Genomic DNA, 15,075 nt, shown 5'->3' on the forward strand with positions numbered 1-15,075 from the left:
TGAGTTACAGTACGCACCCTGTGCCCGTCGATGACGTGAGTCTGTGACGGCACGATCAGTATAAACGCTGCTACTTTGCCTCTCAGACTAATTACATTGAAGAGCATCAGCATATCTTTCTGAATCAAATGACAACAGAAAGCTTCTCTGCACACGTCTTAGTATCTGCAGCTTCCCGTGCGATATTTGTCTCTGTTTGAGGAAAAAATACTACAATGCCTAATTAATGGAGTGTGAACCTGCTGGAGGATGTGCAGATTCCTATTAAAGTCTTCCTGTAAAAGCAGTTCATTAAATTCCCTCTAGTTTGCATTTAAATCAATCTATCCAGCCATTAGAGACGCTCACAGGAAAGGAAGCGCATGCTCCTAATTGGACGTACTGGTTAATTTAAATGGAGGCTCTGGCAATTGGAGCAGATGCCAAAGTGCTTTTTTAATTGCTTTACAAACACACACGAGGAGGTGCAGAGAAAACATGTAATTGTTTTCCTTAATGGTGTTATTTAGCCAGTTAATCAAATGATCGCTGCAGGACTGCAATCAACCCTCGAAATTGGCTCATTCTTCATATTTCATAGAAGAAAATGTAAGTTAAGGTTTCTCAAATGTGACAATTTAATCAGACAAATTCACACACATGAGAAATAAAGTGGCCAAGAAAAATGGTTCGTTTCAAACATTAATTACTGAATTAGAGCAAAGAGACAACCTGCTTATCAAATATGTAACCAACATGTCAGAGCCGAGGGCTGGAGGACCAGCAGCCTTACTGGATGCAGACGGTCGGGCATCACCAGAGAAATGACCCAAAAACAAACTCACTGATTTAATTACTATAAAAAACAAAACTCAGTGACTTTGTATTTTTACAATGAGCAGCTGATTACTGAGTGAAGTATAACTGTGACTGATTCTTAGACTACGAGCCGGCTTCGCGTGATTTACGGTGGGTCTGTGTTCATGTGTGGACAGAAACATTTAGTTACATCCGGCTGACATTCCTCACCGTTCCTGTGCACAGATGGATGCCTGTGGCCCCCTTTGGGAATACTTAGGCTGAAACATGTTCAGCGTTGGGAGACACCAGTGACATTTCCTGCAGCACTTCCAAGGAAACCTTGTTACCATATCATCAGACACTATATGAGACGGGACTTTACGCCATTTATCTGGATGTGCCGAGTACATCTGATGGACTGCTGATTTGTTCCTTATTCCTGATCTTTACACACATAACACACACACACTTTACAAACGTTCACACAGGTTTCTGAAAGTCGTTCAGTAAACCTGGTTGATGTTACAACGAGCTTCTGTGCACACAGAGGCTGAAAACAAACTCGGTGCTGCTGGATTCATGGTCATTGCAGCAGTTTTTTATTGTACTGCACTTTTATTGACAATGATGACTGTAATATTTTCCATAGACAACAGATCAGATCCCTTCATGTCTCTGCTTCATCTGCAGTCACTGTGGGTGTAATGAACACACAGCAAACACACAGTCACAGTATCAGTTATTGATTCATTAGAAATGCTCCAAAAACAACCAAAGCACATGCAGACGTCCACGGCAGCCGTGGGAAACTACACAAAACTATTTCTGTAAATACCACCAGTGTTGGTCAAGTTACCTGAAAAAAGTAATCAGTAACTAATTACTGATTGCTTCCCCCAAAAAGTAATCTCATTACTTTACTGATTACTTATTTTCAAAAGTAATTAGTTACGTAAACACGATTCACAACCTGAATAGGTGATAAAGTGATAGATCTTTCAGCCCAATTCTACTTTTTCTACATAATCCTTCATACAAAATGTAATCAAATGGAAAAGTCTCTTTTTAAAACTTGTTTTATTAGTTTTAATCTTTTAACTTTATGCATCAAGCAAAAATTTAATTATCTGCAACATTCACTGACTGGAAGAAATTAGTTGAACATTTAAACCTATTTTCTGCACATTCCAGCTCATAAAATAAAATATTTTTTGTGTTTACACTCAGTCTTGCAAATAGATGCAAGTAAAACACAGCAGAAAATAAATAAAGTCAAAGACTCAGCGGTCCTGTTGCTCTATTTTCACCTGTAAAGCAGGAGTGGGGTAGGCGGAGGTTTACCCTGGTGCAGGTGTGCTGCGGTCAGTGGAAGAATCCGCGAGTTTCTCTGTGAGTTTCCCATTACGTCGTAGCTACTCGGTGCTTATGGAACGCCAGGACTGCCATAATGAATTAATTAAATACACCATTAAATAATTAATTAAATGTGGCAATAATTAATTAAAATTGGAATTAATTAATTAAATAAATAGTTATGATATATGTAATTAATTAATTATTGACACATTTAATTAATTATTGATGTATTTCACATTTTAATTAATTATTGACACATTTAATTAATTATTGACACATTTAATTAATTATTTAATGATATATTTATTTATTTCATTTTGGCAGTCCTGACGCCTGGCTCTCATCATGAAATAATTTTATCTGTCAGCCTCACCCATCAAACTCAGGGGGCGGGGTTAACGCTGATCGAGTCAAAACCATTGCTTTGGCCTGGTGGCCATTGTTTCTAGCACACAACAACCGGCATGTGGAAGCTAACAGAACTGAGCTTTGAAAAACCCTGTTTGTGTGTCACCAAATACCGTTTTAATATTTTTTAGCCGAGAATGTAGTGGTTTAATCTTTATGTGTCTGGTCGGTTTGTCAAGATACAGCCTCTTTGCAAAAGTGCTTCGATGATTTCGGAGATGTCTGCCCAGTCTCACGGCAAAGCGTGGGATAGACCCGCTCGCCTCGCAAGCAATCCCACCGACAAAGCGCAGGCCCCGGTACACAGCTGTAGTAACCCCCGCTGACTTCTTTTACTGAGGTTATATTTATCGATGTTTTATTTCCTGATGTTCTTATGTGTCCTACGTGTTTCAGTCGCCAATTCTGAATTATAACTAACATTAAAAACATGTTTAAGGAGGAGAGAGAGCAAATAAATCTGTTTAACATCTGATCTTTGGGTTTTTGTTCAGTAATCAGCGTGACCTGTGTATAAACACATAAAAGAGATAACGTTGGTGTTTCCGTCATGTAGTAACTGCTGGCTTTAACTGTACAAAGGTTGTTCGACACTATGAAACACATACAGACTTCATGATGTTCGGCTAATATTTTTATTGTGAATATTAATCATGAGGGTAAACGGCCCTGTACACCACGGAGCGAGGTCAGCATATCCACGATATCCTCAGCTCCATGAGTTAACACAAAGTTTCCCAGCTGACTATCTAACTGCCAACTATTCCAGAGACGTGAAAATATATAGCATAAAGAAAAGTGTAAGAGACTCAGCAGCAGATTAGAATAACAGTTATACATTTAATAAATCACCAAATGAATCCAAGAAATGAGCAAACCTGAGTTTGTATTCCCTCAGCTGCAGACTCGCTGCTGTTTAAATGTTTGAAAAGGAAGATTAGATATAAACAAACGTCAAACATAGACTCAGTCTGCCTTCACATTTGATATGAGGCCAGCACGTATAGTGGCCTCAGCAGGCTATTACTGAAATACACGTGCTATATCATAAACTATGATATAAATAGGGAGGTCCTATTAACATGTTTAGTTTTAAAGGACACCTTCCTGCCTTTAGTCTCATTCATGAGCAGTATTAGTTTTCTTCTAACATCCAGAAGTCTGCACGATGTGTTTCATAGTTTGTAACAAGCCTTTGACAGGTAAACATAACATGACCGAAAAAGCAAAAAAAAAGAAAAAAAAAGAGAGAGAGTGTTGACATAAGAAGAGAAAATGCTCTCAATTATGGAGACAGACAAATGGTTCATTTATGTTTGATGTGTGTTTATTCCTCCCTAAATATCGTCGGTGAAGTTTGCCATGCACGTCAGAATTTCCTGCGCATTTTTATACCTCTGCCAACAGAGAGAGAAAAAAAATCACATTCTAACAGACAGCTGGTGCTTAGAATACAGTTGAATAACTATTAAAAAACAGATGATATTTAGATGATAGTTCAGTCTAACACATGTGCCAGTGAACCATTAAACGTCTGTGAAACTATGCAGTTATGAAACGTAACTTTAACCTCAGCCAAACCGATTTGCTCAGTTGTAAATAAAACAGCGAAGTAAACGTGACCCGACAGACAGAACCTGAGTGAATGAAGTCCAGCGTTTAACCACTGAGAGCTAAAACTCAGCTGAGGTTTGAAAGCTGTGTGCTGGTGATTGGACATCAGCCGCTGATAAAGCTGGTTCGCCTATAAAGTGCTCTGTAAGGAAACGAGCTCCAGCAGCTCTGCGCTCGGGGAAAACACTATATTTACTTATCTTGTGCAGAAAAATGCGCTGACATTGCTTTATATCGAGCACCGGCTGCCCAGTTAAACTGTGACTATCACCAGGTAACTAGGCGTGTTTCTTGAATTAGCAGCAGGTGTTAAACAGCTGACAGATGAGGAGGAGGATGCATGCAGGTAAACTGAGGGTCTGTTGAGCTGATCGCTGGTTTCGTGAGAAAAATGTCAGCTCGTTCTTTATGTTACAGAAGCACAGAGACACAAGACCAGGCGGAAAGAGACGATCGTTCGGTGAAAATGAGAATCTGCGAATGCAACATGTGGAACACGGAGAGTGGAATATGTAAACAAACCGGTTAACGTAACCCCCTCGGTGCACTCTGCATGCTAACTGTTAGCAGAGCTAGTGAAATCTCTGAAAACATCTGAGCACTTTTGCAAACATGTTCTATGTTGACAACCTGACCAGACATACGTCGCGACATTCGCGGCTAAAACACTGTTAAAAGTGTAGCTGGTGACAGAAAAACGGGGTATTTTAAAACTACACCACCACCATTGCTGCTTGTGATTTGATCTGCATTCTGGGATAACTGGCTGCCCCAAGTCTACACAAGCAATCGATTTTCTAGGATCGACCTGTTTTGACTTACTTTGCACGGCAACCAATCAAATGTTAGAGAAGCTGCATGGGCAGCGTTAACCCCGCCCCCTGAGTTTGATGGGTGAGGCTGACAGATAAAATTATTTCATGACGAGAGCCAGGCGTCAGGACTGCCAAAATGAAATAAATAAATATATCATTAAATAATTAATTAAATGTGTCAATAATTAATTAAAATGTGAAATACATAAATAATTAATTAAATGTGTCAATAATTAATTAATTACATGTGTCATAACTATTTATTTAATCAGAATCAGAATCAGAATACTTTATTGATCCCTGGGGGAAATTATTTTTTGTTACAGTGCTCCATTTTAAACCAACATTAAGACAAGACAGACAATACGCTAACTAAGAATAGTACAATATATACATATATATACATACATACATACATAAGTCACTTATAAATAAATATTTGGAAAAGAAACATAATTAATTAATTCCAATTTTAATTAATTATTGACACATTTAATTAATTATGGCAGTCCTGGCGTTCCATAGGTGCTTGTTGGAAGTTTAGGTTTTTTTCGCTGTAAAAAGAAGTTTTCTTCCCACGCACGGCGGACACTAATGTTTTTGTCACTTTTTATGGAATCAAACTCAAAGTAAGGTCAGTACTTCCACGCTTTAAACGCTGCACGCTCATACTCTCTCTGCACTCGATATGTGATCCATTGTTGATCTGCACACAGCTGTTGTCACGAACGTCGCACTCGCTTACGTCACTGTCATGAGACATTCTCGCAGAAAAATCACGGTTTTAGTAACGCAGTAACGCAGCGTTCCTACGGGAAAGTAACGGTAATCTAATTACCGTTTTTGCAATAGTAATCCCTTACTTTACTCGTTACCGTCTCTGACTACCACAAACATGTACTTAAACAGATAATAGCTGGAGTTTTAATCTGCAGGAAGGGCAGCTGCAGCTACATGCACATCCCCGTGCATCCCTGCAGGTCGCTGCCTGAGTGGGAGGAAGATTGTTGCTCGCTGGTGCGAGCTAAGGTTAGCACGGACACGTGCAGCAACGGCACGACACATCTCGCCAACTCTCAGCACTTAAATACTAATTACTGACATCGCTGAGAGAGCATCAGACAAGCGATGATCACTTGACTGATGGTTACAGTAAGTGCCGTGACTCAGTCCAGCACGGCATTTCAGTAATGACTTGATCTTTCTTCAGCTGCTTTGATGGGCTCTGTCTTTACAGTTTCACCGACCTGCAGTTTGTTCTTGTTTGAACCCAGTTCATGGAGCCTGTTTTGCTTTTTCCCTCGACCAGGAAACACGGACTCATTCTCACACTCGCTGCTGTTTCAGAAAGCTGCGTCGCTGCTCCTTCCTCACTGTCATTAACTCATGTCTCCCCTCTGGACAGAGCAAAGGTGCCCGGACGTCCCCGCATGCCGTCCAAACCACGCTGGCTTCCACATGGCAAAACTCTTTCTGTTTCCATAGTAACTCTGCCGTTACAGGGAGAGGAGCACGTAGGAGGTTGAGGTGGGCGGGTGGACGATGGAGTGGGTCGGTTAGAGAAAAACGTTCACTACATTGTGATATGTTAACAACTAACAGCCTGTCAAGGCCAACTGTAATGAGAACCTTCTCAAAGCTCCACTCTGTGTGCACGAGTCTGTGCGAGCGCGCACGTCGTTACACTCTGATGTGGAAAATCATTTCAGTGGGAACTGCTGCTCTCTCCTGCTGCTTAGTGAGTGGATGACGCTGGATTTGACGAGTGGGAGGAATAAAATAAAAAGGAAAGTGACCAGTAGAGAAGAGCAGCAGAGTGCTCGTATCCTACAATCATTACACTGTCATGTTTTTATATGAAGCCACGCCAATCCAAAGCAGCTACGCTTTTCCCTCTGAGTCACAACTCTGGGGTTTGCTTTGTTTTCAGGTTTGGACACGCACAGTGAGGGAGACAAACGTGATTCATCCTTTCACAAACTCATGAAATGCATCCTTCACTTTCACTTTCAAAGAACGTTTCTGACCCGTGAGGTCGCAGAGACATCCAGGCACTGATACTCACAATAATACGTGATATTGCTGCAGGCGCGAGGGCACCGAGTCGTCCCTCAGGAGCGGTGAGGCTGGCTTTCCACCATGCACTGGTTCCCTCTCTTGCAGGTTCATCGGTGCACGTTTCCCTCCTCCTCGCAGAATCAGAAACTAAGTGGTGTCTTTGTGTGCTTCAGAAACATGCCAGCTGACGGTCCTCTGGAGTCCGTCCAGGTGTTTGGACGTAAAACCCACCACAGCAGTTTCCCAGTGCAGGAGGGGGACGTCCTGATCAGGGTGAACGGCAGACCTGAGGAGAGGGTGGAGCCTGCTACGCTCCAGAACAAGCTTCTGGAGCCAGTGCTGCGGAGCGGTGGAGCGTGGCACCGCACAGATCTACACCAGCCATGTCCACAGCCCTGCTTGCATACTACCAGAAGGATGTGGATGAGACCTCTGAGAAGGAGATCCAGGACATCCTGATCCAGTACGACAGTGGTGATTTTCCTTCTTTTACCTGATGTGCTGCTTTTGACGATGGTTGTGTAATGATCCCGATGAAGGTCAAAGGGCACAACATGCAAGTTTCATAAAGCACAAGTTCTTAGAAGTATTTGCTTCCCGTCCTTACACTGTCCCGGCAGAAAGCCCACTCTGCTATCAACATCAAAGGTGTGCGATGAAAGGAGCGATGGGACCGAGGGGAGACGCAACAAACCAAGGTTACAGAGCATGACATCACTCGGGCCCACTAACCGTGGATTCAGCTCTGCACTCAACACTTTGTGCAAATGCACGACAAATAAGCCGGTGAAACGGAGGCATTAGAGAGAGCTCAAAGTGAAGCAGTGCTGCAGAGCTGCTCTGAATCTGACTAATCAGTCTCTTTGTGTAATCTCATCATATGACCTGATGGAAATGCAGTTTTAAAACACCTTCAGATTAGCTGGAATTGGCCTCATTTCAGACACACACACACTTTGTGCTCATAAGTCCCATGAGACTTATGAAGGGTAAATCTGAGCTGTGCGATCTGTTAAATCCAACTCCTTTGGATTTAACAGATATGCAGGTTTTCCCAGTGTTCCCGCTCCAAGTGTCGTTCAGGTCCAACAGCCTCGACGTCTCTCACAGCCACAGGACTAAACTCTCTCATCATCATCTTTTCTTTGGCTTCATCCTCTTTAACCTAAAGAAACATTACAATTAAAATGCCACCAGCATTTCACTTATTAAACTTACTAAACATGAAATTCAGCTTAAGAAGTGAACATGCGTCATTATTCACACCGGCTGTTTCCTGCATGTAGTCCAGGACACAGCGTCTGCCATATTCATAACAAACAGCAGTTAAACTGCATTTGTATGGGTCAGTTCTGTATTTAAACAGACAGTGCACCCTGCTGTCTGCTGCTCGTTCACTAACAGCACAGCGTGGTGGTGCACAGACCGGCTGAACACAGGCGAGCAGGCTGACGTACGCTGCACAATAACAAAGCATTTGGCTTCAACACTTGTAAATGCTGAGACACAGACTCATCTCTGGCTTTCTTGCTACATTGCATCTGTATTCACACAGAGGTCTAAATACAGGTGGTGAACAAGCAACAGGTTTAACTAGAATCATGAAAAACATAGAATAGCATCAGTGTAGCTTAAACTCACTGGGAAACTTGCTAGCAGTTTAGCATGACAGCATGGGTTCACCGTCTCTGTAGCAAACCACTAACCCCCTGCACTCCCTGATGCTGGGGCCTCTCTCAGCACACTGAAGGATTAAGCTTCCTGCCACAAAGCAAAGACGGTTCAGGAACACTTTGAGGAGCACAACAACAAGCTGGCTTTGACTTGGCCTCCTGTGCTGGACAGACGCGCCTGATCTGTGGAAGCCCCGCCTCACAGCTTAGCACGATTTAGCAGGTAGTCATGATGCTTTGCCTGATCAGACTATACTCCAGCTTCCTCCCATAATCCAAAGACATGCAGTTAGTGGGGTTAGGATACTGAATGGGTTCATATTGCCCAGAGGTGTGAATGCAAGTTCACATGTGTGTCTGTCTGTGTGCTGGCCGTGACTGCTGCCCGGGACAGATCCAGCCCCCTGTGACCCTGATGAGGATAAGTGGAGGGAGGGTGGATGGATGACACCGATCATTCATCCATCCACCCTCAGCATTTTCACTACTCAGCACCTGCATTATTCACCAGATCTGCCTCCCCACATCACCTATGTGTCTCCAAAATGAGTAAATGAGAACACCTTTATACGAGAGGCAAAAGCACAGCGACAGAGCAGGACTGTGTAACGTGCACGCCGACAGAGGTGCACGAGGAGATGATCTTGACGCAACATTTGACCAAATTAAAAACGAGTCTTATTTATTTATTTGACACGCAGAGTGTTACTGGACCAATGTTCTTGTTTTAGATCTGAGTTCTGCCTACATATCCCACCATCAGCAGGAGAGTATGTCTGAGTACAGCCTGACTTTACAGCACAGGGTTCATCCAACACCCCTCAACCTAAATCCACAGTACAGCCCTGAACCTGGACCGTCAGTGTAACATTGTTACATGTGTGTATGAGCCACCTATTAAAGTCCTTTCAATGTCAGACTTTGTCACACACACACACACACACACACACACACACACACACACACACACACACACACACGCACACACACACACACACAGACACACACGCACGCACGCACACACACACACAGACACACACGCACGCACGCACACACACACGCACACAGACACACACGCACACACACACGCACACGCACACACACACACACACACACACAGTGACCATAACAATAACAGATATGAACGCTCACTGTGCTCTGTTACACAGCGTGCTTTCACCCATGACCTGCACATGTGATGATGATCAGATTTACAGGTGAGTAATAAGCTCAGTGTGTACAGATTCACTCTAAGGACGATGTCCTAACCCGATCCAGCTGGAGTGCTAGAGGACGTGTAAGGGTAGCAGGCAGAGTTAGCTTGTTTTGTGTAGTGAGCTGTGTGTGTGTGTGTGTGTGTGTGTGTGTGTGTGTGTGTGTGTATACCTGTGTTCGAAGGATCTCTCCTTTGGTAAGCTGCATGTCTCCAGTGAGTTCTTTCACAGTGATGCCCAGTGGCTCCAGCCGCTTACCAAAGTAGTTCGTCATCTCAGCCGCCAAGGCTTTCATGGGAGCCACATATACGATCTACAGAGAGAGCGGCGTGGAAATGAATGTGAGTGGAGGAGAGAGAGTGGAGCAAGGTTGTAGACGGGGCTGAAAGGACACTGTGGTGATAAATGAGCAAAGAGGGGCAGCATCATTTGTTCCCCAGCTACCAGCACAAATCAGTTTATTGTGAAATGTCACAGCGCTCGCATGGATAAAATGTAATGGTGATGTATGAAAAGCAGCTTTTGTCACTGCTGGTGTTTGTCAGTGTACGAGCTTTTATACAGAACAAAGACTGTCTGCGTTATTGATGTGTGTGTGGATCTGACACTGGGTTTAAGACCAGTGCTTTTAGACCAAGCTGTCAGCACTGCCAGTGTTTCAGAGTCTGTTTCCAACTGTTGCTATTTGTCATTTTGACCACCGCGATCTTCTGCTTTTCTAACCCAGCACTGACAGATGAACTACAGAGACTGGGTGGACGAGCGCCGCGTGGCTTTACAGCGCACACATTCATGAACAGCTGATCATAATAATGAGGTCATCATTATTCACCAATCAAATTTGATAACAAATCATCACTCAGTCATCGGCTCAGCTTCAGCCTCTGAAGAAAACAGCAGAGACTACGTTGTCTTTGCTCAGCACAGACGCATTCATACACATAAACCGTGTCGGGTGTGTGAACATGCAGGCCGATTAGCTCCGCCCACATTAAATGCAGGCTCATTTCTGTGAATGAACATGTTTAAAAGGCATTTAGCATCAACCTTTAATACAAAGGCTGTTTTATGAAACATCACATCTCTGTCACATGTGGCAAAGTTACACTTAGTCCCTCAGTAGATGTGAACTGTAACAGCTGTAGGCAGGAAACTCAAAGTGCTGCAGTTTTCCATCCCTGAAATGCCATTGGCTGATTGTAATAACGTACACTTCTCACAAGAGTTAAGGGGACACTCGACCCAAAGTCAGAACTACACCCCTGAACCTGCTTTGGTACCTATCAGAGTAATGGTTTGGTGGGCGGTGCCAGCAGCCCACCGCTCTCCCCTTACACTTCCTGTCTGTTGATGCTTGTCGTTCGTTTCCTTCTCAGCAGTGACAGCATGAGATGGTACCGTTACACTGACTGCTTTAGTATTTAGCATCATCAGTGCTGTAGATCCTTTCAGACTCACAAGACAATCCAGGGAAACGTCATTACTGGAGTGAAACAACACGCAAACTGTTCAAATCAACCGAACAAACTAAGCATCTTAAAGGAAGTCCCATGACTCCAGCTCCCCTTGACTTCAACCTATCAGAGCAGTCCTATTAACTCCCTGCCTGAAATCTCAGCGAGTGATCTGAATCCCTGCAGGGCTTGTGTGAAACTTCACCAGGGAGCAAACTGAATCTCCAGGACTCGTGTTCAAAGGCTCCGAGCCGGAGTGACACTACAAACAGGAAGCAGTTATCACAAAGACATCTTTCCTTGACAGATCAGTACACTACAGCCGTTTCAGCATAAACAGCACTAATAAGTGTAGCTGATGTGTGCATCGCACCTTGAATTCATCTTTCTTAATGACGCCACCGGGCTGCAAGTGCTGACGGATTTCATGGAGAACTGTCAGCATGGCGATGTTGGTCTTGCCAGCACCGGTTGGAGCACAGATCAGGAGGTTCTCATTGGTGTTGTAGGCCGTCTCGAACACTATGGACTGAATCCTGTTCAGGCGCTTCATGCCCTTGAACACCAGCTGCCCAATCTGTGGAAATAAGACAAGCACACAGAATTATGACCCCTGAAAACCACGTGTTCGAATATGTGTGATCAGCAGTGCTGTTACTTTGTGACCGACCCGTGTCAGCGCACAGAGTGTCTGTCAAACAAACACCAAAGGACCACAGACACAGGAGATGTATTTGCAACCCACATGTGTGCTGTAGTGGGTGTGGACATATGAGGTCCCGCCCCCTGCCCCCCTCACACACAAGCTCCCACCCTTTGATATGCAACAGGAATGTAGACGCTAACAGTCAGTGTATCATTTTATCACTTTGTAACAAATAAGGATTAGTGATAAGCACCTTTGAAACACTGGCACAGGAGAGGAGGGAGGGAAGTCTTCACCATGACACTTATACTGGGACTATAAGCTGTACTGGGACTATAAGCTGTACTGGGACTCACTAACACACTGAAGCACAGAGGCTAAGGTTGGCCTGTGCAGTCTGACCTGGCTGCAGTGAAGCTCGCAGGACTTTCACACACACGGTGTGAATACTTCTGAACTTTCTATTTTCAATAAAATGTTAGCACACTGACTGATGAGGTGCTGCCCATGTTTAGATATAACATGGTCAGGTTACATTGAATTTCTATCCATGCATCAACATGATCCATGTGGCTGAGTAATAATAAAGCAATAATGCTGCTAATTCCTGTCTGAAGCCACTGATGTCGTTTGTCATTTATTCTGAAGAGACCAACAGAATCACTGTGCTGCACTTGTTCCATCACATCTGTGCAGACGTGAAGCTTCTGCATATGCAGGCCATGAATCTGAGACGTGGCGTTCTGACTGACGGGCACCGCGTGTGCCAGAAGACATTGCTTTTCTACTGTCAGCACAAAACCACCGTACACATATTCTCCATCAAACTGGCAACACCCATGTATATTTAATGTTAAAATCTGAATTCATAATGCATGCGCACTGACTAATTCTGCAGGTCAACACGCTCCTTTCTGCTAAATAAAAGGCAGGCTATTTGAATCCCGCCCACTGTGATGACCCCCACTGTGGCTGTGACTGTGATTCTTGTGGTATTTTGGGTTCAGATAAACTGAGCAGATTCTGGTTGTGCCGTTAAACTAAATAAAGACTTAGGGCCGTACCTGTACAACAAACCCTGGTAGGCACTGACGCAGCTCAGGATGGGTTGCCCTTGGCAACTAGATCTGGGCCAATGCCAACTATTCAGTGCAGTCGCTGGCAACTGCATTTTTTATGACAGAAACATGCTGCAGACTCCTGACATGCAGTACGGACAGGTGATCAGTTACAGCCCGTGTCAGTGACTCAGTGTGAACACAAACTGGAAAATTAAAAAGCATGAAGGAGGACGAGTGCTGAGACGAGCTGCCACTCAACCTGGCCTCTGTCCGCCTTCACCATGGCAACAGAGTGTGGGTGATGGCCCTCAATCTACACTGCCTCTGATAAGGACGGAAACGCCCACTGTGAAGGACAGGTGGTGCCACACACACACACACACACACACACACACACACACACACAGTACAAACACACACACACACACACACACACACACACACACAGTACAAACACACACACACACACACACACACACAGTACAAACACACACACACACACACACACACACACAGTACAAACACACACACACACAGTACAAACACACACACACACACACACACACACACACAGTACAAACACACACACACACACACACACACACACACACACACACACACACAGTACAAACACACACACACACACACACACACAGTACAAACACACACACACACACACACACACACACACACACACACACACACACACTACACACACACACACACACACACACACACACACACACACACACACACACACTACACACACACACACACACACACACTACACACACACACACAGTACAAACACACACACACACACACACACACACACACACACACACACACACACACACACACACTACACACAGGTGAGGCTTTTCCTTCTAGAAAAGCAACCATGAGAAATGTGAATAAAACCGTTTCCTCTCATGGATGCGACTTTTGAAAGAACAAACACACACACACGCACACACACACACACACACACACAGTACAAACACACACACGCACACATTTTACACACACACAATAATAATGATTTTAAACAGTGACTTTAAGCTGAGAGTGATAAAGAGTGCTCAGCCTGTGGGTTACTGTCAGCAGTGAGAATGCTTCCTGAAAACAGAAACACGGTTATGAAGTGCAAATGAGATTATCATAGGGCGTAAAAGCCACTGTCCCTGACTCGCACAGGGACGTGACGACACACTGACAGCATCTCAGATCCTGTATGAAAGCATTGTGAACACAATACTTCTCATCTACAGTTTGTGTTTTCACTCACAGATACAAATACATTTCCACTCAGTGTGGAAAAGAGAGTGGTGTAAGGACTGTGGAAACAAATTTAACTCAGGTACAATAACATGAAGACTGACTTACATGATGGTTACTGAGACTGAGGTGCAAACAAACGATATGCGCTTTCATCAGATGATGAAAGGTGTGTATCTGTACTTTTAAATGTTTCTCTGATGTTGATCCACAGCAGGAGGCAGGTGATGTGTATGAGAATAAAAAAGAGGTCATGTGATGTGTGACATGGTGACTTGGTGTTGTCTCTCTCTGTAGTGGAGTGTCACTTCCTGTTCCAACACACAGTGGTGTTTTTGTGTATAAATAACTTCTTATTTCATAGTATAATCCTCACGTGCTTCATCCGAAGCACACTCTCTGTGTACTCACTCCCTAACTTTACTGTTTCACTAGCTTAGCTTAGCTCGTAGCCGACTGGCTAGCAGCATGGCCTCTTCACCTGTCCCTCCTGCACTTTCCTTCTCATTGTAATAATAATAATAATAATAATAATAATAATGATGATGGACTGCATCTATATAGCGCTTTTCGAGACCCTCAAAGAGCTTTACAATTCCACTATTCATTCACTCTCACATTCACTCACTGGTGGAGGCAGCTACAGGTGTAGCCACAGCTGCTCTGGGGCAGACTGATGTCAGATGCTAGTTACTCCTCGGCCTCCTTTAGCAGTAAT

General features: G+C 43.9%; 1 protein-coding gene across 1 annotated transcript in view; it reads right to left on the reverse strand.

Annotated features, from left to right (window-relative positions):
* Positions 1 to 15,075, reverse strand: part of ascc3 (activating signal cointegrator 1 complex subunit 3) — a 158,477-nt gene that overhangs the window by 81,858 nt on the left and 61,544 nt on the right. The window contains exons 10-11 of the mRNA XM_085366077.1: positions 11,746 to 11,949; positions 10,091 to 10,231 (exon numbers count right to left, since the gene is read on the reverse strand). Coding sequence (XP_085222203.1) covers positions 10,091 to 10,231; positions 11,746 to 11,949 — 345 coding nt within the window. The remainder of the gene's footprint in view (positions 1 to 10,090; positions 10,232 to 11,745; positions 11,950 to 15,075) is intronic.

Source organism: Diplotaxodon limnothrissa, linkage group LG11 (genome assembly GCF_057381915.1).
Source record: "Diplotaxodon limnothrissa isolate DT_005_m linkage group LG11, D_limnothrissa_male_GT1.1, whole genome shotgun sequence".
NCBI lineage: Eukaryota > Metazoa > Chordata > Actinopteri > Cichliformes > Cichlidae > Diplotaxodon > Diplotaxodon limnothrissa.